This window comes from Podarcis liolepis (genome assembly GCF_965112155.1).
Source record: "Podarcis liolepis genome assembly, chromosome: 13".
NCBI lineage: Eukaryota > Metazoa > Chordata > Lepidosauria > Squamata > Lacertidae > Podarcis > Podarcis liolepis.
The window spans coordinates 57,020,550-57,045,140 of NC_139573.1; the positions used below are offsets into that span (position 1 = coordinate 57,020,550).

The following is a 24,591-nucleotide window of genomic DNA, read 5'->3' on the forward strand; positions in this document are numbered from 1 at the left end:
AACTTGGATGCTGGCATTGTGAGGGCAGGCAGCTAGTTTTGCAATGGAGGGTTCCTGTGTGCTTCTGAAGAAACAAGAATGCTCTGTGTATCCCACTCTGGGACTTATAAAGACCCTCTTGTCTTATGCCTCAAGCAGTGAATTGAGGTCCCTTTGTGTAGCTGCATTACACAAGCTAAAACATTCTGCACCAAGCCAATTGCCAGAGATTTGAGCTGCGTCTCACAAATGTTCTGTGCTTGAACATTTGCTGCCATAGAATCACAGGACTTGGAAAGGATTTTCAAAGGTCAGCAGAAGCTGACACAGAGACTGGATTCATTAAGCCAAAACTGTCCACAGAGAGAGGTTTCTTCAGTCTAGCTTTCAAAAGCTCCAGCCCATATATTAACCCACTCCTGCAAAACCGTCCCAGCGTGCCAAGGGGGGGCAGTCAGGACATGGTGGAGGACCACTTCTCAAATGGCTAGGCTATAAAGAGGCCTGGCCTGGCTAGTAAGCAACAGGTTTTTTTGGAAGCTTGTAACTGAGCTCACAAAACACCCCACCAAATAGCATTTGTTGTCTTTCTTTCTTTTAAAACTTCTCTTAGTTCAAGGAGCCTTAAGGAAGAAAGGCTCACAAGAAGGAAGAGAAGTGGACTGTTCTGCTTCGCACCATTGCGCTTGCCTTGTCAGGGCCTTCCTGAGAAGCAAACTAAGCACCCAGGCAGAGAACAAGCACGCCTGCAAAAAGTGTGTCCCTTATGTGCAGACAGGAAGGGCCAGGCAAGCGTCTTTTTTGCTTTCCTTGCTCCCTGTGACCGCAAGCGAAATATGCCTTTGCTACTCTCTTGCTATCTTTCTCTTACTGGCACTGGGAAGCAGTTCTTGTGGGGAAGGTTCTATAGGTCGGGCAGTGAGGCCCATCTCTTCAGTCCCTGGCCATGATCCAAACAGAGATAAGCCCCCATAGCAAGGGAAACTTCTTTCTTAAGGCTTCTGGGTTCAAGCAGGGGTGGGTGGGGGAGTGATTTCTGTGTTGTTATTGTGGATGGGGAGAGGAGTGGTCTCTTTCTGCCTCCTTTTCAAGCAACCCACCAGCAAAATTTGCCCCATTCCATCCATCCCTGATAATGGCCCATCTGGCTTCCATTGAAAACTTCTTACTTTTTTCCTTGCTAGTATCAGTTCTTCAGAATTTCTAGCATCTTTTGGAAAGGTGGTGACACTTTACTGCCTCTCAAACCAAGTTTGAATAATTATAAATGTGCTGTCAGGAATAACATTTATTGTTGTTACATGGAAAGCTATCCATGTTTCCTTGAGTGGGGGGGGGGGCGCTGTGGCCCCTGAGATGTTGTTGGCTGCACCAGCCCAAGGATAAGCGTAAGAATCAGGGACAGCTGCACTCCAACAACATAGGGGAGCCTCAGGTTCCCCATTCCCGTCCTCAAGGCTGTCAGTCCCCCCAGCTTCCTGGATTATTCTTGCTATCAAATGTTTGCATTGTTCTGTTTCTTGTGTTTACACTGAACTTCCAAGAGTTTGTGGATCTCAGAACTCAGGTGGAAGGTATTTGATGAGATGGATACCATTTTAGCTTCCAAGAACAATACCCTAAAATTTGTAATCGCAGATAAAGATAAATATTTGCTACAAAGCAAAACATGTGTGTCTCTTGTTCAGTATGCAGCAGGCTGGATTTTCCTGAATAGATTTTAAAAGGTTGTTTGTTTTAATAATTGGTAGGCCGCCCTTCTGCATAAATATTTCTAGGATGGCTTACAAGTTAAAATATAGAACACATGCAGACAATGAAAATCAAGATAAAAGATAAAGCTGTGACAGGGTGGGAAAACGCTCTGCCCCACCCCCTTCTTTGTCCAACTGCAACCCAACAGTCCTACAGCGTTGTCAACAGGTCTTACTCTCTGGTAGTTGCTGCCACCAGCTTCCCACTTATGGGGGGGGGGGGACCTGGGTGCACCAAACAGATTACTTTTGGAAAGGCTGCAAGCCAGTGCACTTGGCACTCCTCAGTTCAACCGTGACACAGATTGCTAGGGAAAGCAAGGCTAGCTTCCAGCTGCCAATTCCTTGTCCAAGATCAAAGAAGCTTGTTGATTTCCCCAGCAGACCCTGGGGACTCTGGGACCAACGCGCCTTTGTGTTTCCCAGGCAGTTCCCTTATTAGTTACTCAGAGTGTACAAGCAGCCTACACTCCCCGAGTCTCTCCCACGTCTCGGAAGAGCACGCTGGTCTATTACAATTCTGATCCTAAACTTCCTAGCCTAGTCTTTACATGACAGATGTTCTGGTTTACTCACAAGTAAGCAGCAAAGATAGCCAGCTTCATAGAAAATCCATTCTGGACTGCAGGGAACTTGACTCTCGGAACCCCTTCCAGCTCAACAGTATGTGTGTGAATGTGCTTATTAAGATTTTTCCTAAGTAACAAAAGTATACATGCAGCATCTGTTTTCAAATCATAGAGTCCTTCAAACAGGTCACTAACATTCAGGGTGAGACATTATTGTCTCTCTCCCCTCTCCTGGGAGGAGTGAATCCTGGCTCTTTCTGACCAGTAAGATCCCAAATGTTCATATTATTACCAAACAAAGTATTGAAAACTGGTGGTTTATTCTGTATGTTAAATGTTGGAAGTAAAGAATGTTTGCTCATTCATTCATTCATTTATTCATACAAGGAAACAAACACTGAACTTTATTTGCTGCCAGTTAAAGTCTCCGCTTACAATACAGCCATTACTCATTTCATGCTAACTGTAGGTATATAATTTGTCGTCCAGGTAAGACTCTCTAAGAGTGCATGGCAAACTGATAAAGAGCACACTCTGAGAGGGAAACTCCAGAGCCTGCAATCCTAAACTATGAAATAAATTCAGTGAATTTAGTGGAACTTACATCTGAGCAAACATGCAAAGGATGGCACTGGGAAAGGATGTTTTGCTCTATGAAACTTGGAAGTAGGTGATGAGCAGGTCTGCATTCTCCATCACCCAACAGCCTTTCTCCATCTTCTCCATGCAAAGGACCTTCTCCTTCCTTGGTCTTTCTCTTTCTTCAGCCATAAGTGAAAAAACCACTTTCTATTATTAACTTCTCTTGCAAGCCTGAGCTCATTCTGCGCTTCAGCCTGCATGACCTTCCCTCTGCAAGTCTTGGCTACTCATTTATATTCTTGTGCCATTTCTAGCCACAGTGCCCTGTGTTTGACTGCTAGGCCCATTTATGAAAGTAATTTTATACAATAATGTCCTATTTCACTGCAGATTTGTTCAGCTTCTCCTGAACAGGGAAATACCATCTGAAAGCTGAGAGGGAGGGAGAGATAACAAATCATGTTTGGGGAGTCTCCCACTTCCTTCTTGGGTCTCATTTTTTAATGTGGAAAACATTAACCTCCCCCCAAAAAATAGGACTGCTTCTTTGTCCTTTGGAGAGGCCCCAGCAGCAGACATGTAATCTAAGGAAATTAACCAAGATTACTTTCTTGTGGGAAATGGGGCTTCTGTGCTTTCTCTTTTAAAATGTTGGCAAAAACGCTGAGATATTACAGTCCACGATGGACTGGCACAAGCGGGCGGTTGTGCTGCTTAATTTGAAATGGCTGTGAAAACAGAAGTGCTTGGCTCTTTTAGCAGGTTATAATTTTCCAGAGAGGATTGGGGGACATTCAGTGAGTAGGATGACTTTTCCTCACCTGGACCAGACAGGCTTTGCAGGCCTTTTGCCTCCTCCTCCTCCTCCTCCTCTTCCAGGGGCCTCCTTTTCCCTTAGGTATTTAAATGCACAGTGTTTTTCTTGGGAGTTTTTTCTTTCCTTTTCCTGGCCCAAAGCTTTCTCTCACGGCGCCTGGGGCTCACAGGGGTTGGAGCCAGCACTCAGTTAGCCACTCGGCCTTCCTTCCAGGGCTCTTCTTTTGGCTTCTCGCCTTCTGTGTTATTAGCGATGGGGAGGGCGAAGCAAATCACAGTCTTAAGCCTGTCTCTGAGAGAGAGTGGAGGAGGGAGTCTGTAATGCTCCTGCCTTCTCTTGCTTGGACTACTTTGCTATTCTTGCAGAGTTCATTGCTCCAACAGCAGCATGCCTGGTATTGGTGCAATTCTCCTTGTTGAGTAGCAGGGTCTCCTTTAAGAAGTTGGCAGGTGTGGTCACTGTTTTTTTGGCAGGAGCCAATGTTCTTAATTCACTTTGAGCGGGAGATTTGTTGGCTTTCAGCTGCTAGCCTAGGACAGTGAGGTTCTACACAATACAGTCATACCTCATGTTACGTTTGCTTCATGTTACGTTTTTTCAGGTTGCATCCCGCAGCAACCCGGAAGTACTGGAAAGGGTTACTTCCGGGTTTCACCACTCGCGCAGAAGCACTAAATCACGCTTTGCACATGCACGGAAGCGCCAAATCACGCTGCGCACGTGCGCAGATACGGCACTTCAGGTCGCGGGCTTTTCATGATGCGAATGGGCCTCCGGAACAGATCCCGTTCGCAACCAGAGGTACCACTGTCTCTTGAGATTGAAGAGTCACGGTTCTTTCCGCCTGCAATGCATTTTACAGTTCTCTTTGGGTGGTTTTTTTAAGTTGTATTTCACTGCATCTGTAATGCACTATAATTGCTCCTGGCCATATTCTGTGGGAAAGGAGGGATCTATTCTCTGCCTGTGTTTACTATAATTCTGGTTGTGAACATCCCTGGGCAGGGGGAATATCTTTGTATTGTCCTTTCTGTAATGTCTCAAGAGGTGGGCTCAGTGCCACCCTCAGTCATGTTGGGGGGCTCAGGACTCAGGCTGGAGTCTCCTTTCTCCCTCCCTCATAGTAAACACAGGAGGGGAAGGTCTCTTCCTAGGAAGCCCATAAGGGAATGAGTTGGCACCACCCGCGAGGTTTATAAAAGAGGACCTTACAGAGCTCTCTCCGGTTGCCATTCTGTGAGGTCTCCTTTCTTCCTCTGTTTCAGGGATGGTTCTTCTCCTGTTGTCATGGAGCCAGCTGAGAAACATGCTCAGGGGCCAGAGGGTGCTGGTCATGCTCTCGCCTCTCCACAGTGATCCTCTGTAAGGAAGAAGGAGCATGGTCTGACCATTCAGCCTAAACCTCTTGGGGTGGAGAGTGAACTTTCTGAGGAAGAAATGATGGTGGTTGGCTTCTCTCTTGTGCAACATTCTTGGTTTTCTTTTTCTTCAGGATGGGATAAATAAGCAGCTTACCGCCAACACCTTCAAAGACAAGTGACCTCTTGTCTGCATTGTCTTTCCATCCTACGTTCAAACAGGGACGCGGACTTAGAAAAAATATTGGGGGGGCCCGGGAAAGCTCATGAATAATAAATAAGCTCATGAATATGCAAATAAAGTGGCTCCGGCCCTAAATAGGGCAAGCCACGCCCCCCCAGCCAGCCGATTGGCTGGCTGGGAGGTGTGGCCAGTCGGGATTCCCCTGTTCTCGCGGGATTTCCAGCCGGGGCTCTCCGATTAGGGCGCGCGGCTGGCTGGCTGGCGAAGGAGCAGGTGGGGAGGAGGCGGGGGACGGCGGCGGCGCTCTGCTAGAAGGGCGCCCGCCCGAGATTATTGGGGGGGCTGAGCCTCCCCAAAAAATTTTTTGAGGGGGCTCGAGCCCCCTCAAGCCCCATGGAGTCGGCGCCTATGTGTTCAAATGTTTCTTCAAGAGAGTTGTGTTGTCTTACTCCCCGGTCATATAGATCCATTTTCTGCAACCTAAATTGGTTTGTCACAGCTCTCCTGACTCCCCATTTTGAGTCCTTAGCTAACTATGATCATAAGTTTATAACCAAAAGCTAAACCCTGAACAAACTGAGTTGGTCTTTAAGGTGCTATGGGACAATTTAAAAAAAAAATGTTTTTGACTGCTTCAGACCAACACGGCTACCTAGCTGACTCTAGAACCTTAAAACTGTTTTCCTAGCAGCCATCTTCCTGCACTCATGACATGCCTGTCAGAGTGATGGGTGACCCGGGAGAGCTGCTATTTCTCCCTGGCATAGCACATGTTGGGGCAGAGGCTTTGCTGGGAAGGCAACCTGTGCCCAGAAACAGAAACTCTGAATTGGCATCTACTGTACTATATATGTGTATGTGGGAGGCAGTGGAAGACAGGCGTGCCTGGCCTGCTCTGGTCCAGGGGGTCACGAAGAGTCGGACACGGCTAAACAACAAGAAGTATATGTAAAATTAGCCGGTGGGACTCCTTGCGCGGGTGGGGGGGGGAAGACGTTTCCCTGCAAGATGCCTGGTAGGGCAGCGCATTCTCAGGAATTGCCCAGTGGTCAGCCCAGGGTGGCCCGTGGGGTGAGTGCCAATATGCCTCTTCAGGGAAACATCTGGGATGCCGCCTGAGGCTCCCCCTGCCACGGGGCTGCGCCTTCCTGATCCTGGTTTCCGCTCTTGGTTCTGCGAGGGTGCAGCGTGCCAGGTGGGAAGCTGCCTTTCCCGGAGCCCCCGGGGTCTAAAAAGCCGGGATGCCCAGGAGCTTCTGCCTGCCCCCCCCCCCCCCGCCTGGCGGGCTCCTCCTTCCCGGGCGGGCGGCTGGAGGTGGAGCCTGGGCGGGTCGCTGGGCGGCCGCGTCTGGCCGGGAGGCTTCCCCGGGGAAGAGGCGGCGGCGCGGGGCTCGGCCATGGCGGCGGCGCTAGGTAGGCGAGGGGCCTGGACGGGGCGGGGGGCAGCTGGCGAGCCCCAGGCCCGGGACGGGGCGGCGGCGGGCGGCTCCTCGGCTGGGCTCGCGCCGGGAGGAAGCAGCCGAGCCGCTTGCCCGGAGTCGGCCCCGTGGTTTGGCACGGGCTTCCCCGGAGCAGGCAGGGACCCCGGGGCCCCGATCCCCCCCCCCGGAGGAGAAGGGTCTTCCGTCGGGATGGGAGCGGGCCTTTGTCGGCCGCGGAGGGGGACTGCGCTCCCGGCTCGGCGCGCCATCCTGCACGGGCTCTTTCCCCGCAGCTGAGGGGTTAGGATCGCCGCCGCCGCCTCAGCGCGCGTTGGTTTTGCGGGAGGCGCAAGAGCTGAACCAACTTCGAAGGGGCCGAGTTGGCCCGGGGGAAATGGCCAGGCCCTCTCTGGGCTGGAGGAGCTCTCAAGGAAGAGATTGCGCGCAAAACATTGGGCAAAGCGTAGACTGGAAGTCAGAAGTCTTACCGGGATCAGCATAAGAATGCGAGGCCCTTGGGAGAATGGGCAAGCAAACAGGCTGCTAGAAAACATGGTCAAGAAGGTCATCTCGGAGGACCCCTCCTGCCTCCAAACAGGGCATCTTCCAGCCTCAGAGTCAGAAAAGGAAGTTCACATATTGATGAAGTTTAAACCTGCTTTCTCTCTAGGAGGCTGCCTGTTTGGCTCCAGAATCTTCATGTCTTCTTGACAGACATCATATTTTGTTTTGCATTGAGGCACCTGCTCATCTGGATGCGGGTGGCGCTGAGGGTTAAACCACAGAGCCTAGAGCTTGTTGATCAGAAGGTCGGCAGTTCAAATTCCCGCGATGGGGTGAGCTCCCGTTGCTCAGTCCCTGCTCCTGCCATCCTAGCAGTTCGAAAACACGTCAAAGTGCAAGTAGATAAATAGGTACCGCTCCGGCAGGAAGGTAAACGGTGTTTCCAAGCACTGCTCTGGTTTGCCAGAAGCGGCTTAGTCAGGCTGGCCACATGACCCGGAAGCTGTACGCCGGCTCCATTGGCCTGTAAAGCGAGATGAGCGCTGCAACCCCAGAGTCATCCGCGACTGGACCTAATGGTCAGGGGTCCCTTTACCTTTACCTGCTCATCTCAGGGGGCACCATCACCCAGTGGGAGAGTTGCTAAATTCTCACAGATTAAAAGTGCATAACTGCTGAGCTGGTGCTCAGTGTCACTTCTGAAGAATACCATTTGTGCTAACAAGCAAATATCTACTTTGCCCAGTGCCCAGATGACTCTTGCTTCTCTCCTCAGAGGCTTACCTAGAGGGCACAAAATTTGCACCTCTTTTGGAGGAATGAGTGGGCCCTCACAGCAGCCCTGCGGAGCCCCTTCCCCAGCCAGCCTCTGTGCTGGCACGGCTGGCTTCTTTCCAGCCAGCGTACTTACGTCTGAGTAAAGTGTGCACTGGGGAGCAACTTCCAAGTTAGTGCCTTTCTGCTGGTGCCTCCTCAGAAGTAAGGAAAAGCCAAGCAAGGTATTGTCAGAAGTTCTTGCCTCTGGCTTGCCAGACTTAGGCTGCAGTCCTGTGTACCCACTTTCCCAGGACTAAGCCCCGTTGAACTCAGTGGGATTTACTTTTGAATAGACATTTATAGGACGGTGTTGTTAAACACCCAGTTTGAGTTGCTTGTGAAGACTGAATTATGTCTCTTTTTTGTGTCTGGACATGGTGGGAGGCACAGATACATCTCCTTGCCAGGGGCGCAGAGGAGCCTAGGTGCACCTCTGTCTCCTCTACGAGTTCTTTTTATGTTTCTGATGGGAGTTTTAGTCCTACCTGTGGGGTACCACATTCACTGCCCCTTCTTACAGTGGTTCAACCCAGACAGGTTTATTACCAGTGAGAACTCTACCAAAGTTGCTCAGGAGTGATGATAAGAGGTTGATGATAAGAGGGTTCCTGTTTGCAAACGTTCTTTGGAACCCGAACATCCGACGGGGCTTCCGCGGCTACCGGAATTGGCTGCAGAAGGCTCCTGCAGCCAATCGGAAGCTGCGTCTTGGTTTCCGAACTTTTTGGAAGTCAAATGGGCTTCCAGAACGGATTCCGTTTGGCTTCCAATGTATGGCTGTACTTGTAATTGCTTCCAGATATTTCAGAATAAGCCAGGATGAGTGCATTAAAAATACATCCTCACTTTGTTTTGTCCCTAGTCAAACGAAAGACATCTTTGCCTCATTTGAAAATAAAAGTAGAGCAGTCCTAGTTTTGCTCATAAGCTGGCACTAGTGTGACTGTCACCACTGACACCCCAGTGTGGCCAGGAGGGTCTCTCCCCACCTCCGGTTTAGTTTGATCCCTAATTAGCATAGCTGTTTGGGCAGAATTATCCCTCACCCCATTTATCTCCTTTGTGTCCTAACCAGCAGTATGCAAGTTGCTATCATCTAAGAATTTCTGCCATTCCACCACATAACCCAAATCAGCTAAACTTTTGGGAGCCTCCCAAAATTGCTGGTGGAGCTATTGCAGCTTCATTGTGAACATCTGAAGGTCTTTCAAGGCTCAGTTTAAGAACGTATCCACAAATTGAATTACGGCATATTAGTAATTACAAATCACAAAATCATTCTTTTTAAAATAAATAATATAACAGCTGGTATTTAAAGCCCCAGAAAGAAGTAAGTTCCTGAGAGCTAACATTTCTAATGCTCCCCCCCCCCCCATGCAGGGGATGGGGGGGAGTGTTGTTTTTCATCTGCTGGGTCCTAAGTGTAGGGTTAAAAAACATGGGAATGCGGGTGAATTTATTTTTTAAAAAGAAATAAATACGTGGTTATCGTGTGCAGTGTTCATATACCATTTTAGAGACAGTCTGGGGGGAAAGAGTGGAGTAGAATGACCAGTTTGGTTCCTGAGTCTTGTTGCGCAGACTGTAATTCAGTCATCCCTAAGCTGGGACCTCCTGATGTTTCAGACCACAGCTTTCATCTGCCCCGGGGAGTGTGGCCCATGGTCAGGGAGCGGCGGTTCAAAACATCTGCAAGTAGATGGTCAAGGGCTCCGTTATTCCCTACACAGACACACCAAGAGGCTGTTTCTTTGTAGGAGTCATGGCACACGTAGAGAGGTTTCTTTCTGCCATGAAAGGAAATTTGATTTGTGGGCCCAGTGGATGTTCTGAATGCTGATGACTCCAGAAGTGGACCTGGCCCCGTGATGCCTGGACAGGAGACTACTGGAGAGCCATATATACAAACCACTCTGAGCAACTCAGAACAACCTGTGTGATTACAAAAACAAGGACCAGTGCTTACTTAGAATGATTTCAGAATGTGTTTAGGTGCCAAATTTTGGGACACAAAATCTCTGCAGGACAAGAAAATGTCTCTGCTCTAGAGACAGTAGTACCAGCAGCGGTAACTCTGTACCAACACAACCCACCAAGCACTTTCTATCTTTGCTTTATTTGAAGATAAAAACAAATGTACAGTGGTACCTTGGTTTTTGAACATGTCTGCTGATGAACATTTTGGTTTTCGAACGCCATAAACCCAGAAGAAAATGCTTCGGTTTTCAAACACACCTCGAAAGTTGGAACATGCCACACAGCTTCCGTATTGAGTTTTCGGTTTTTGAATGTTGCAGAACTTGAACTTTCTTCCAGAACAGATTACTTTCAAAAACCGAGGTGCCACTGTATTGTTGTATTCCGTCTTTGTTTACACATGCCCCTTTGGAGTAGTAAGGCTTGTTCTGGTGCCTCTTAATGTGTGAACTCTAGGGAGGGCTCTGGTTGGCTACCACCTGTATGTGACACTGGGCTATGTTTTGTGAGCCACAGGCTATACATGATGCGGGACAGTGATGCACATTTGTATATTCAGCGGTATTTAAAGTATGTGATCAGAGACCTATCTGTGCAAATTAGAGACCAGGAAAGGGCTTGTAGTAAACCTACCAGGGGCCCCGGGATGGTGTGGTCTTGGCACCTCTTCTGCCTGCTACCAGCCAAGTAAAATTGTGGCAGAAATCAGTATGTAGTCCCTCAACTATGTCTGAAGAATTTGTAGATAAGGATGGGAAGAGGAGGGACCATTTTAATCAGTCCCTATTCTCCAGCTTTGTTTTGATGGTGGCCAACAGAATGAGGTTGAACCCGACAAGACATAACCCCAACAAGACTGTTTGTGGGGTAACTGCCCCTGAAAAACCAGGTGCACAGCCTTGGGGAAGTTTGGTACTCACAGCTGCTTTTGGAGGCACAGGTCAATTCTGTGTCCAGGGCAGCTGCCCGGAGTGGCTGGGGCAACCCAGTAACAAATTATTATTATTATTATTATTATTATTATTATTATTATTATTATTATTATTATTGCTACTACTACTAGAGTAGCTAAGAGTTCTGTGTTTAATATGATCTCAGCCAAGTTAAAAATTTAAAGAGTGCTGAGAGAGAGCCTGGTGCACAGATGATGTTTCTTTGGGTATCTTGCCTTGCTTTCAAGTGAAAAGGTGGCATGGATTTAGCTTTTAACTGTATTTTTTAAAAAATAATGATGTATAGCTGGAAAGTCCAGGAAACAGGTCTCTTTGAGGAATTAAAAAAGGAAGTGTCAGGCTAAAATTGGGGAGCATGATGTCAGTAACAACAGGTGATCAGTGATCTGGCCAGGCTGCTTAGAAGTCTTGAATGTGCGGGCAATGAAATAATGGAGGCAAGACCAAGTGGATCAGGCTTTCTCCCCATCTTCCTCCATTTCAAATATAACTGAACATTTAAGTACAGATACTCTGTTTAGTTCTGGTTATTTCCCTATCCTCCTCCTTTGCACTTAAGCGTTAGACCACACGCCATTTTCCTCTTGGTGTGTTTTGTTGTTGATTTAGTAGATTGCATACCTACATCCTACTAGCATTTGTGACAACTTAATCCTTTAGAAAAACAAACAAGTTTCCTCTTGTTTCATTTTTCTGTAGCCTCTTCCGTTAAAATTCAGTAAAAATAAGGAGGAAGTAAAAGTTGTTCTATGGTGGCTGTTCAGTTGAGTGATGAAATTTGTGTGTGTGAATCTACCTTGGGAAGAATTCAGTAAAGAACTCAACACCTTTAGTTTCTAGGCCCAAGTGGGATACAATACATTCATTTCTCCTCACTCACATCTTCATTTGTTCTTTTGCTTAGGCAGAAGGTAACAAATGCACTGCAACTATTGTTTAGTTTATTTTATTTCCAGCTGAAGTGGCCATATAATGTTTGCTTCATATCCCGGATGGCAGGATTGTGCAGCAGAATGATACTGACCTTGTGAAGAAGTGGATCCATGCAAGGGAAGAGGGATGATGGCACCTTCTGCCTCTGAGCAACTTGTGTCCAAGATGAGACCTGCTCAGGAGCTGCCATGCATTCCCTTCTCTAGGTTTCATGTAGGGGACCTAAACACATACGTTTGAGTGCCTGCGCAACAGCTCCTGCACAAATAACACCTTGTGGAGGTGGAGGTGGGGGTGAGCCTGCAGGTGTGACCCCGATTTCCTCCTCTTCCCCCCTTTTGGCTGCAGCACATCCCATTTCTACTACTATGCATAACTAGACTGGTGACCATTGCAGGTTTATGGACCATAACATCCATTTCCTTCTTTTCACTTCTTCAGAACCCCAGAGTTACGTGGAAGGCCTCAGTCATTCCACTGTGAAGCCTGAAAGCCCCGCAGGCCCCAATCCTGCTTTGTTGCGGACGGATCCTTCCTGCCGGCAGCCTTTTGCAGCTGTGTGCTCAGTCCCATGTCATTGCCCTGCCCAGCAAGGAGGCAGGTAAGACAACTTCTGCGTCTCTTAATTTTCAGCCACCTCATTTGGATGTAGAGGAATCTGATTCCAGGAAGAATTCCTTAAACAGTTTATAGACCCAACCCTGAATTGTGTCACCTTCAGGCGTAACCCTGAGGCAACCTTTCTGAGTGCTTAATGGTCATTTTCGATACTTGGTTTGAAAGTCAGGAAGAACAGATTATTCTGTTTCTGGTCCATGTCAATTTCACATTTATTAATAAATCTGTCGCATTCTACTGCCACATTAATCTGACTTTTAAAAAAATCTGCATGGCAGTTTGCATTTAAATACATATTTGTATACATTTTATTATAAAGTAAGTATTTAAATACTTACTTCATTGAGTTGAGAACTATATCACAGAAGTCAAAGAAGTGTTCAGTCTGAAGGAGAAGTACATTCAAATCGTCACATGAGTCTGGAGAGTGTAGATCAGATCCCTTCTCACCAGATTTTGCCATGCATTCCCTGGGCCACTGTTTGGATGCAGTCTTGAGATGGATGAGGAAAAACAAGCTAAGCTTGAATCCTGGCAATATGGAAACACTCTAGTTGTCTGTTTCCTTTAATTTGCTCCCATAATCTTTTCTGCCACAATTAACTTGCTGGTAAATGTTTAAGCTGATAGCTTCAGTGCCTCTAAATGTTAAATGGGAAGCTGCCATCATTATTTATATAGCTGCATAATATACACAACACTTTTTGCAGTAACTTGAGCACAAAGCAAGTCCTTACTCTTCAGCGCTTGCAGCCTAAACATCTCGGTTCAGAGGGACCAGCGAGCGGACAGGAAGGAAGACATGGGAGAGGCAGATAGAAGGAGGAATAGATGAGGCAGTTTAGATAACTTCCTGTCTTCCTGAGGTATTTCCATCCTGTCTGGATCCTGTTTGTTGCAGCCCTACAGACCCAAAAGGTTTTCCTGCAGCTGCACCTTTCAACTGCATAGGGAGCTCTCCTGAGAACTGTGCTGTGAATTGTTCCCAAAGTTAGTTTACATTGAGAAAGCTCAGTCTCCAGGATGTGCAGTGCTGCGGTCAGGGAGCATCTTCTGCAGCTGGTCCAATGGGAGGCGCACAAACAAGGACCCTGAGAGGGCCCTTTCTAGGCTCTTTGGACTTGTGGTGCAGGCCCAGAGGACCCGTGGTTGCAGGACAGGAGTATTCACAGCTGAGTAAGATTTCTTTTGCCTGTCCATAGATTGGCCTTGCCGTGCCAGAAGGTGTTATGGACTTCATAGATTAAAATAACCCTTAAAAAGGTCAATTGGTCGCATTTGACAGGAAGGTGCAGGAGTTAAAGGAGAAGAATGTGGCACCTTCAAAGGCACCTTCAAAGGTGTCGAGTGTTTCCAAAAGGCCAGCTGCTAGGAGCTGTGCCATCCTTAGCCAGATGTGGACCATCTTTGAGGCTAAGCTCACCTGTCTGAAATTGTGGGGCCTAGGTTTGGGTGGGGTCAGGAGGGCTCACATGAAGGGCCGGGTGTGTCTTTCCTATGGCACTGATTCAGGCTGGTTGCCTTCACTGTTCATTCCCCCTTTCAGTCAAATGTGGCCCTAATTCAATCCATGTTATCCGTCCCGCCTCTTATTTTCTGCCCTTCAGTTCTCAATGTATAAAACCATCAGTCTTCAGCAACCTTCTTTGAAGATGCAGCCAGTGGTTGGTTGGAGGGAGCCCCTTTGAAGTCTCCGCAGAGAGGGAAAGGCACCTAAAATGGGAGCATTTTCCTCTGTGCAAGGAAAGCACTGGGGGAAGCATTCTGAATGCAGACTACTTCATTGGGGGGGGGGGTCCTTTTAAGAATGAAGCATTCTTTTCTTGCCAAAGGTGTTTGGAAAACCCCTTCCATTTGGGAGGTGTTGCACTTTGCACAGTGCTTTTGAAGCGCCCAACAACCAGCCTATTCCGTCAAGTGCTGCCCTGACCTGTCCCAAAACATGATGAATGTGACTGAACCAAAAAGGTCTCTCAAGCCAAATAAGGAGGTCCCCCAACCCTGCCAAAAACTTGGTTTGTGTAGGTGGCAGAGTTGGTAGGGAAAGCTGAGTCAAGTTGCCTCTTTAAGTGACCACAAAATGGATGATTATGTGGCCACTGCAGACTGTGCTGGTGTTCTTGAAATGAAAATTCCCTAGAATGTGCCCAAGGTTGCAGTCTTCTCAAGCAACTTAACATCTCTCACATTATGTTTTTAAGTCTTTGAATGTATTAGTGAACACGGCAAATAGAAGTTACGTTTGTCAGGGATCGAACTGAATACAGAACACTTTTGGGTGTACATTCAGTGCCAAACTTGAGTGTGCTGCCACATAATGTGAAGTATAGCCACTGTACCACAAACTAAAACGCAGCGCTGCATATTCAGATGTTTTAAAGTGCATTTTTGAAATGGTTTGATTGTTGTTTCACATTGTTTTCACTTTTTCAAACAGTCCAACTGAACAAGTTTGGCAGCAAAACAGTTCTCAATCCTCCTCAACATCCCAGTTTTCTGGAATAAACGACAACAAGTTTACGGGAAATTATCTCACATCTCCAGAGTTTTCTGTTCCTGTTCAAGATTGCTCACACTTGTCTCACTTCCAGATCAAGGGACTTCAAGCTGGGACATTTAACAGCCAGGAAAGTTTGTCATTGGGGCAGCAGCAGGAACCTGGGGCAAATACCAGCACCCACACATTCCTCACTTACGGAGGGATCAGTGCCAACAGCTGCCAGCCACTGGCGGAAATACAACCTGTTTTTGCATCAAATGCCAATAACGTGTCTCCCCAAACTCAGAAATCTCCAGGGGACAGTGACATTTTGCCACACCGTTTTCTTGCGACAACTTTTGGACACAACAGCCAAAGCAGTGCAAATCAACAAAATCATGGAATAAGCATGCACCCTCAGCCCCCTCTTCCAGAGAAGAAGAGGACATCGGAGGGAGAACGTTCTTTCAGCTCTGTCTCACCATCTTCGAGTGGCTTCTCCAGCCCACACAGTGGAAGCACCATCAGCATTCCATTTCCAAATGTTCTCCCAGATTTCTCTAAAGTTTTAAACACTTCACCGTTGCCAGGTATGCTCTGTGCTCATCAGAATGAATTCCAGAAGAATAACTGTGTTATCTGAAAATGAGCCTTGGGCCGGGTCAGGGTTTTCCAAACATGGGTCTCCAGCTCTGGGTCGTGTTGGCACCCACAGGATTCGCAAATGAGGTGGTGTCATGAATTGCGCTACTCCAGTCTAGGTTTGGAACGCTCCCCTCATGTGAAAAAGAAATTTGTCTGCAGATAGAAAGCCAGAGGGTCAGAGGGAGAGGTTCTGGCTCAGGACTTTGCCTCCCATGCTCTGAAGTGGCGCAGCACATTCTGCCACTTGGGCATGGTCATTCTGCTGCATGTTTAGACTGCAGCCAGCTCCTCAGATGTTAGGACAGCCATAGTGTGCTGCTGCTGCCGCCTTTCACTTCTCTTGGGCTTACTTCTCTTTTTACCCCATAGAAAATCCAGCTGACAAGCAGGTGACTGTGAAGTTTGTCCAAGACACCTCCAAGTTCTGGTACAAACCGGAGATTTCAAGAGAGCAAGGTTTGTCAAGTCATGCCAAGTTAAACACCTTCCACAAGGAGGTAGCTTAATAGCTCTTTGTATTTACTTACAAATACTTTTGATTCATTCTAACTTGGAGCTGCAGGGTGAGTTGCACAGGGCTCCTTTTCAGTTTTCACTCCCAAAGAGAAAACACGCCCAGCTTCTAGTGGGGACTATCAGTAGGCCGGAAGAGGTATATTTTAAGAATGCAGGGAGCATGTGATTGCTCTTCAGGAGCACTCTCTCTCTTCCTCCGCCCCCTTCGTCTTAGATCACATATGATTATTCACAGTACCACCTATATCTTTGGTCATATAGAAAAGTCAAAAAGCAAGTGTTAGGGGAAAGTTATCTGTTTAAAACACGCGTGGAGGGGGGGCAAAGTTGATGTCCTCTAACACTTCTACAGATCCTCGATGAACTTTGTCCAATTTACACTGCCTGCTGGCAAACAATAAATCTGTTTTAATATAGGTTTTCTGAAACTGCCAGTTGCTGCAGGTGTAGCAAGATCACAGAGTAGAAAAGATTATCAGAGAACACACCTGCTTGTTTGCTTTGGATTCAGAAACCCAAAAGCTGAACATTAAGTACTGTACAATTAACAGACAAAAGGTGGTTTCTCCTTTGGGGGCGGATGCAGATGGTTCTGGGGAAATTGACTCTGGGCAGCGAAGTATTGCTAGTTCCTAGAGATCAAATATTGTTACAGGGAAGGTTGTAAAGGTTGAATAACTGGCTTTGGGACCAAACAGTTTTCTATTGCTTCTCTCAGTCTTCTGCTGCTTTAGCCAGGTACAGACAGAAGGTTTTACTATCCCAACCATGGTCAAGATATTGTAAAAGCACCCCGTAGGTTTTTTTCTTCTTCTTCCTCACCCTTTGAGGGCTAACCATGCTTGGTTTCAAATCAGAGTTTGCAATGGTGCTTGCAAGTAGCTTGGCAAATTGTGGTTCCAGCTAACCCCCGTTTATCATCAGTATCCCTACAGACCTAATACTTCTGCCTGACAAGTGAGTAGGTTCTTCTGGAACTCAGAAGTGACTGAGAAGTGTGTGGGCTCATTTCTGGTACTTTTGACCGCTTCACCTGGCAGTCTGTGGGTGGTCAATTAAATTTCCCATAATATCTTTTATGCAGCATCACTCTGGGGTATTGTGGGAAAATTAAATGCCTACGCGCCATTTCCAGGTTAGCCAATGGCTGGGCATCCACCAATGTGAGGGGGTCCTCCTCTTCACAAGGAGCTCTGCTTATGTGGCTCCCGGGAGACTAGGCTGACTTCAGAGAATAAGGAACTGAGACCATCCAGGGTGTGACACGCTAAGGGGTGTGAGTAAGGCTTCCATAGATAGACCCAGTCAAACAAAAATGAGGTACTCCTTTTAAACTTGGTTTGCCTTGTTTTAGGAGAGGAGTTTTATAGCACTTTCCTGTCGGATTACCAGCTACGTTTGTTTGTTTGTTACTTGCCTAAAAGCAACTCGCTCCCTCACTCTTTTCTCTTTCTTTTTTCTTCCCTCATGCAGCCATTGCTGTCCTGAAGGACAAGGAGCCTGGGTCCTTCATTGTCCGGGACAGCCATTCTTTCAGGGGAGCCTATGGTCTTGCCATGAAAGTGGCTATACCTCCGCCTTCAGTGTTGCAGCTGAACAAGAAAGGTGTGATATGTTTTCTCTCTCCAGTTTAGGGAAAGGGGTCTATACCTCCAAAGTTGAAAAAAATCCTTTGCCCTTTGCATTCTAACGTAAGAGGTACATTTTTGAGATTGCTCCATCGCTGTTCTCCCGTTAGCGTTTGGCATTTGTTTTTAGCAGATGCTGGGAATTGGCAAGTTCTCCATTATTTAGTGCAACTTTGAAAATAAGTCTGCGCAACTAAAAAGAAAAATGAAACAAGCCTCCCAACTGCACCACCGCCACAGACACACACACACACGATCAGTTATTTGTGGCTTAAAATACTAAAACTTACCAACTTGCATTGGGCTTCTTTGCCTGATTGCCTGGAGCTCAGAAGCTGTTTACAAGCCTGGCTGAAGTATTGCCTCACTCTCTCAGCCTCCCTAAGTGTTAGCTACCCTGGAAAGAGTCAGATTCCATTGCATAGGAATTCTATCTTTATCTGGAGGCAGTAATGCAATTCCTTGGAGGAAATAGGGAGGAAAGAACCCAGAGCAGGTTTGAAGCAGTAGCTCAGAAAGCCCTTGGCAAAGGTAGCAGAGCAATAAGGAGCCCTCTCAAATCCTTGTGCTTTGCCACATAGCATGCCAGTCTTGCTGAGGGAAAAGGAAAATGGCATGCAGCGTCGGGCTGCAATCCTATACAGTTTACCTGGGAGTAAACCATATGGAACTCAGTGAGGCTTACTTCGGAGCAGACATGAATCGGATTGTGCTGCAAATCAGTATACCTTCCTAGAAGAGACATGGTTGGTTTTTAAAATATTTTATACTCAACAAACTATTCTTCGTTGAGCTAAAATCCATCGAAGTAATATTTTGTGAATGAGCAGTGGAAATGAAACTGCAAGTGTTCCATTTTATGTTCCTTACACCATGTAATATTTCAGCAGTAGAATGCAAACTGCCATGCACAATTTGAGGATTGTGCTTTCTTGCTATGTACCAATTAAATTGTGTGTTCTGTGTCTTTCCTTCACAAGTTTCATCAGTGGAGATTCTGGGGTGTTCCAGTGCTACTTGCTTACTCTTAGGAAGTCTAGTAGTTGGATCAAATTAGATCAGTTTCCTCTTGTTTGTATTAGCTGCTTAGCTATTTGAGAACTGTACTGCCCCCACCCCTCCATATCCAAGCAGAGGTGGCCAGAGGTATTTTAGTGCCCCAGTTGGATACATCTGAGAGGCGTTTCCAGCTTTTCTTGCAGTGTTGCAAATAATACAGTTGTGTGCCTTTTGGATTACAGTGGTGCCTCGCAAGACGAAATTAATTCGTTCCGCGAGTTTTTTCATCTTGCGGTTTTTTTCGTCTTGCAAAGCACGGTGTCGGGAAAGTTTTGGAAAAGCTTCAAAAATCACCAAAGTCTTCAAAAACCTAAAAAAAGGCTACCACACCGCGTGCTATGAGTTGCTCCTCGAAGTCAAGTCGCAACTGTATTAACGGTTTTAAGAAAAAGGAAACAAACTTGCAAGACATTTCCCTCTTGCGAAGCAAGCCCATAGGGAAAATCGTCTTGCGAAGCAACTCAAAAAACCAAAAACCCTTTCGTTTTGCGAGTTTTCTGTCTTGCGAGGCATTCGTCTTGCGGGGCACCACTGTACATGGAAGTTTTTCATTGCACCCCAAAGTAAATAAAGTAATAAATAAATAAAATAAAACTATTGGTGTATTCCAAGCAGCCACCCAAGATGGATTTAGGGGAGCGTGACCCATTCAGTCACACTGGGTACCAAGCCACAGGGGGCACCATAACTATTATGTATGGGGGGGGCAAATTTTGGTGTCACACGGGGCACTGCTGAAATTTGAGACCTCAAGGACCGCCACTGCAGCCACTAGTGATTTGTGTGGTCATCAGTGGCTTCTCTGGATGTTGTCTGCTTCTCCATCAAGCGTTGCTCTCCGTTGCTGATATGATACACGTTTCCCCTTCACTGCAAATGCAGATGAACCAACTGCACGATCCGTGTGCCATGGTCCTCATGTGTGCAGTCCTTTTCTTGTGTCCTGTGACTAGGCACTCAGCTCCAAGGCATGTACAATGGGACCTTGGTTCTCAAACTGCTTAGTTGTTGAACAAATCGGCTCCCAAATGTCGCAAACCCGGAAGTAAGTGTGCCGGTTTGCGAATGTTTTTCAGAAGCCGAACAATTGCAGCCAGTTGGAAGCCGCACCTTGGTTTTTGAACAGTTTCGGGAGTCGAAGAGACTCCCAGAACGGATTACATTCGAGAACCAAGGTACCATTGAACTTGTAGGTGATGCCATTCCTTCACGTTCCTTCATTTGGTCTAATGACATTGTTTTCTGTTGTTTTATGCTGCAGTTGGAGATCTGTCTAATGAACTTGTCAGGCATTTCCTGATCGAGTGCACCCATAAGGGAGTGAGGTTGAAAGGATGCCTCAATGAGCCATATTTTGGTAAGGATATTTTATCTATCTATGGTTCATAAGTGGTGGGCTTTAGGAAGGTGATGAATGAAACTTGGGCAATTTTTAAATTCCTGCTTTTGAATACCATTTAAGGCCTTGCCTCCCCTTTTTCAGTGTGTTTTTTTTTTTTTAAAAAAAAGTTTTATTACACTTCTCCTTTTCTCCTCCATCCCACACTGATGCCTTGGCAGAAGGAAGCACCACTGGAAAGTAGGCAGCTCCTCCCAGGAATGGAGCTCTCAGTCTCTCTGTGCACCTCACTCTGCCCTCTGCCACATAAGTGTTGCAGCTGCTCCACTTGGCCCTCCTTCACTTTCCCTAGTAATGTAGAGATTCCCAGAGAAGAAATGCAAACCGGAATTCAACTTAGGGGGCCAGATATGTGATGCCACTTTAAACCAAAGACTCGTACAAAGTCTTTTCAGATCAGGCTAAATAAGGGCTGCTGAGTCCTGGCATATACAGTGGTGCCTCGCAAGACGAAATTAATCCGTTCCGCGAGTCTCTTCGTCTTGTGGTTTTTTCGTCTTGCGAAGCAACCCTATTAGCGGCTTAGCGGCTTTAAGAAAAAGGAAACGAACTCGCAAGACGTTTCGTCTTGCAAAGCAAGCCCATAGGGAAATTCGTCTTGTGGAACGACTCAAAAACGGAAAACTCTTTCGTCCTGTGCGTTTTTCGTCTTGCGAGGTACCACTGTATACAGAAACTACAAGTTGAGACACTAGCATTTCATGGCCTCCTTCCACCGCTGCTTCTACATGTGATAGTCAATATTTTTCATATTTGGTATTCCATGTTGGAAATTCAAGTAGATGAGAACTCTGTATGCATGGAAGTGTTTAAAGAGTGATCTAGCAAGTGAATCCTGGGTTAGTTTGCTGAATTGAGAGGCCCGCGAGAAGATCAGATACAGGTAAGTTTCAAGAGATAAGTTATCCAGTGCAATCCAGTTCTGTGCTGCCACAGAGGGAAGCCTGTCGAGAAAGGATAGCTGCTGGCTTAAGATGCAGGACGTAAGAACAAAATAAGAAACTTGTTACACAAGCCGGAAGTTAACTTGGTGCCTTCCTTTGTTTTAACCACAGGGAGTTTGACAGCCTTGGTGTATCAGCATTCAATTACTCCTCTGGCCCTGCCCTGCAAGCTGCTCATCCCAGACCAAGGTATTCCCATTAAAAAAGGAACAGGCTGTGCCTAATCCAGGTCTCGTGTAAACGTCTGAACCAATATGCATGTCCAGCACACTCACATATTCAACACACAGCTCAGAGAGGACTAGGAACTATTATGGACACACCGGAGGAATAGAGAAAGGCTGGTTTATTTATGGAGGCTCCTTCAGAGAGCAAGTGGGCAGCAAATCATACAGCAAGCACACTTTTAATTATGAGAACAGAAGAGCGAGTGTAGCCTTTCACTACAGTAAGAGAAAGAAAAAAGGAAAGGAGCAGTGGGTGAGCCTGATCTAGTTGTGAACAGAGAACTTTGGCCTCCATAGGGGTTAAACTCTCCCCTTAGAGTGCTTTGCACTGGCAAGGCTACAAGTGTCTTCCACACATTCCTTGGTCTGTGGTCCAGCGAAGCATGAAAGCAAAGTGCCGTTGGAGCTGTGAGCTGCCCAACCATTGAATATCTGGGGTTTAAATGCCGCTTTTAGACCAGCTAAACTGGGGGGGGGGGGGGGGCTTCCTGAGTAAGTACTGTCATGCTTTAAGTCCTTTGCTTATTTCGCTCAAGTTCCTGTCAGTTTACTAATCTGTTCTCTAAGATAAGTTTGAAGTTGAAGTGACGTGGCCATAGTCTGAAATGTATATTAATTGAATAATAAATTTATTCTTGGATATTCAGTTTACTTCTCAGTAGAATCTCAAATTGTGGGAATCTAATTGGGACATAGAAATAGAAGAGGAGATTTGGAATAGGAATACTTTGTAAGTCAATTTCTTCCAAGAGAATGGGGCTTGTTAAAAATCTCTTTGGGCTGCTAGGAAGCTATCTTACCTAAAACCTATCTTACCCCTAGGAAGCTATCTTACCTAAAACCTAACAGCTCTCTTCTCTGCTGGACAGAGTGTGCCACCAGTCTTGGGACACACAGACATAAGAGGTGCTTGGACTGTTCAAAGATAGAAACATTTTGGAAACATATTTTTCAGGAAATGTTTTTAATAACATGCCCAAATGTCCTTATAATTCTTTCTTTGGCTCTTTTTAATTTATATAAAGGAGAAACAGAGCAATTAAGAAGGAACTCAGAATGTGCTTGCTAACTGCAGCACATACAATCATAGCCAGACATCAGAAATCTTCAAGCCTTTTCGCTATCAGTGGTATAATACAGTGGTACCTCAGGTTACATACGCTTCAGGTTACATACGCTTCAGGTTACAGACTCTGCTAACCCAGAAATAGTACCTCAGGTTAAGAACTTTGCTTCAGGATGAGAACAGAAATCGTGCTCCGGCGGTAGCAGGAGGCCCCATTAGCTAAAGTGGTGCTCCAGGTTAAGAACAGTTTCAGGTTAAGAACGGACCTCCAGAATGAATTAAGTACTTAACCCGAGGTACCACTGTATAGTTAATCAAACTGTCAACAAGTTAAAGGTGACAATCGAGCAAAAGAAACGTGGCAGTTCTAATGCCACTTGGTATGATTTTATTGTTTATAAAATAATGAAGCACACGGAAGCTATGTGCCATCTCATATACAATACGGTCTGGCTTGTATAGACTTGAGACGCTGCTGCATTTTGATCCAGCACCAGATGATTTGTAATTAAAAAACCTGAGTTTCTTTCATCATGTGATCTTATAAAGCATACAGTATTTAAAAATGAATAGTTTCAGTTCCTTTATCATATATTGACAGTTAAATAAACACTATTTTAACCGTCCGAAGCAAATATATAAAAAGCAAGCTTGAATTTTCAACCTCGTACTACAAGAGGCTGCAAAGTGGCTGTTTGCTTTATTTACAGTCAAGCGCTTTTAAATATCATGCACTCACTGAAATGATTGGGACTTAAAAGTGCTTGACTGAGTTCGAATAGTTCTCAGAGTTTTCTCCTCCCTTCTCATATGTAGCTGAAGGGGTGAGTGTACTTTGGATGCTTTTCTTTAGAATAGCTCCAATAAGGTGTCATGTAACACCGAGAATCTGACTAACTTCTCAATCCAATTTATACGGAAGATGCAAGTTTCCATTTCTGTCTGCAGACCCCCTGGAGGAGATACCTGAAAGCTCTCCGCAGACGGCTGCAAACTCTGCTGCAGAGCTTCTGAAGCAAGGGGCAGGTCAGTGAATAGCTCTTAGGCTTTGCATGCCACATAAGCACCCAAGTGAGTTGTGATTAAAGGCTGCAGACTGTTCTAAGCTCTTTTAAAGAGAAACCTAGAAATATAATCAGTTATTTTTTCATCTTTTTGGTGCAGCCTGTGAATGTTATAGTAAACTTCTCTGTGTTTCCCCCTAAGAGAGGGGGGTGGGGCAAAAATAAATAAAAAGTTTAATTAGTGCACAGTGGGTCTGAATTTTCAGGCTAATAGCTGCTGCATGGCATTCTGTGAGCTTGTATACATACGAGCCTGAATGTCTACCTAAACGTTGTGTGAAGGAAGTTCCTGTGTCTTCTTTGCAATATGTCTGCCGTCAGAACCAAAGTAAGATTTTCCTGTACAGATCCTGCTCACTTTTATAGTTCTTTCCTTGTATTTCTTCCTTTACTGCATGAACAGCATGCAATGTTTGGTACCTGAATTCTGTTGAAATGGAGTCCCTCACTGGTTATCAGGCAGTGCAGAAGGCCCTGAGTTTAACCCTGGCTGAGGAACCGCCTCCTGTCTCTACTGTGGTCCATTTCAAAGTCTCTGCACAGGGCATCACACTGACGGACAACCAGAGGAAGTGAGTGCTGACACTGCTATGTCCTCGGTTTGGGGGTTGTTGGAGGTTTCAAGAGAATTTCTTTCTTTTTTAATACGTATGAGCCTATTGGAATGCTTCATGATAATTTTAGTTAGTTTCAATGTTTACCTGCTGTTTTTCTGCCAGGCTTCCAAAGTACACATCGTGTTTAATGCCTAGTTAGGTTCTTTTTTTTAACATGGAACAGCAGCCATGATAAAGGGCCTAAACAAGACCTATTCAGTAGTGAAGGTTTTTCTTAAGCTTTTATGCTGTGATTTCAGTTGAAATCGCATCCCCCAGCAGCTGCCGCTGCATTGCAATGGCATTACCATTGATGCAAATAGCAGCCTTCCTCACAGGTGAAATAGCAGCCTTAATGGCATGAGAAGAAAGGGTTAACATCCTCATGCACCACAGTCCTTATTCTGATTGGCACCTTCACAACTGTCAGTTAAAGGTTTATAAAAGAATCATGCAATGCCCGTTGCAGAATGTATTTTGTTCCTACAACAAACATTGTCTTGC

General features: G+C 46.1%; 1 protein-coding gene across 1 annotated transcript in view; it reads left to right on the forward strand.

Annotated features, from left to right (window-relative positions):
- TNS3 (tensin 3) overlaps window positions 1-24,591 on the forward strand; it is a 79,149-nt gene that overhangs the window by 51,666 nt on the left and 2,892 nt on the right. Inside the window, 8 exon segments of the mRNA XM_083470910.1 lie at window positions 12,288-12,447; window positions 14,902-15,533; window positions 15,958-16,044; window positions 17,578-17,709; window positions 20,053-20,148; window positions 21,246-21,323; window positions 23,376-23,453; window positions 23,895-24,063. Of these exon segments, the coding sequence (XP_083327036.1) occupies window positions 12,288-12,447; window positions 14,902-15,533; window positions 15,958-16,044; window positions 17,578-17,709; window positions 20,053-20,148; window positions 21,246-21,323; window positions 23,376-23,453; window positions 23,895-24,063 (1,432 nt within the window).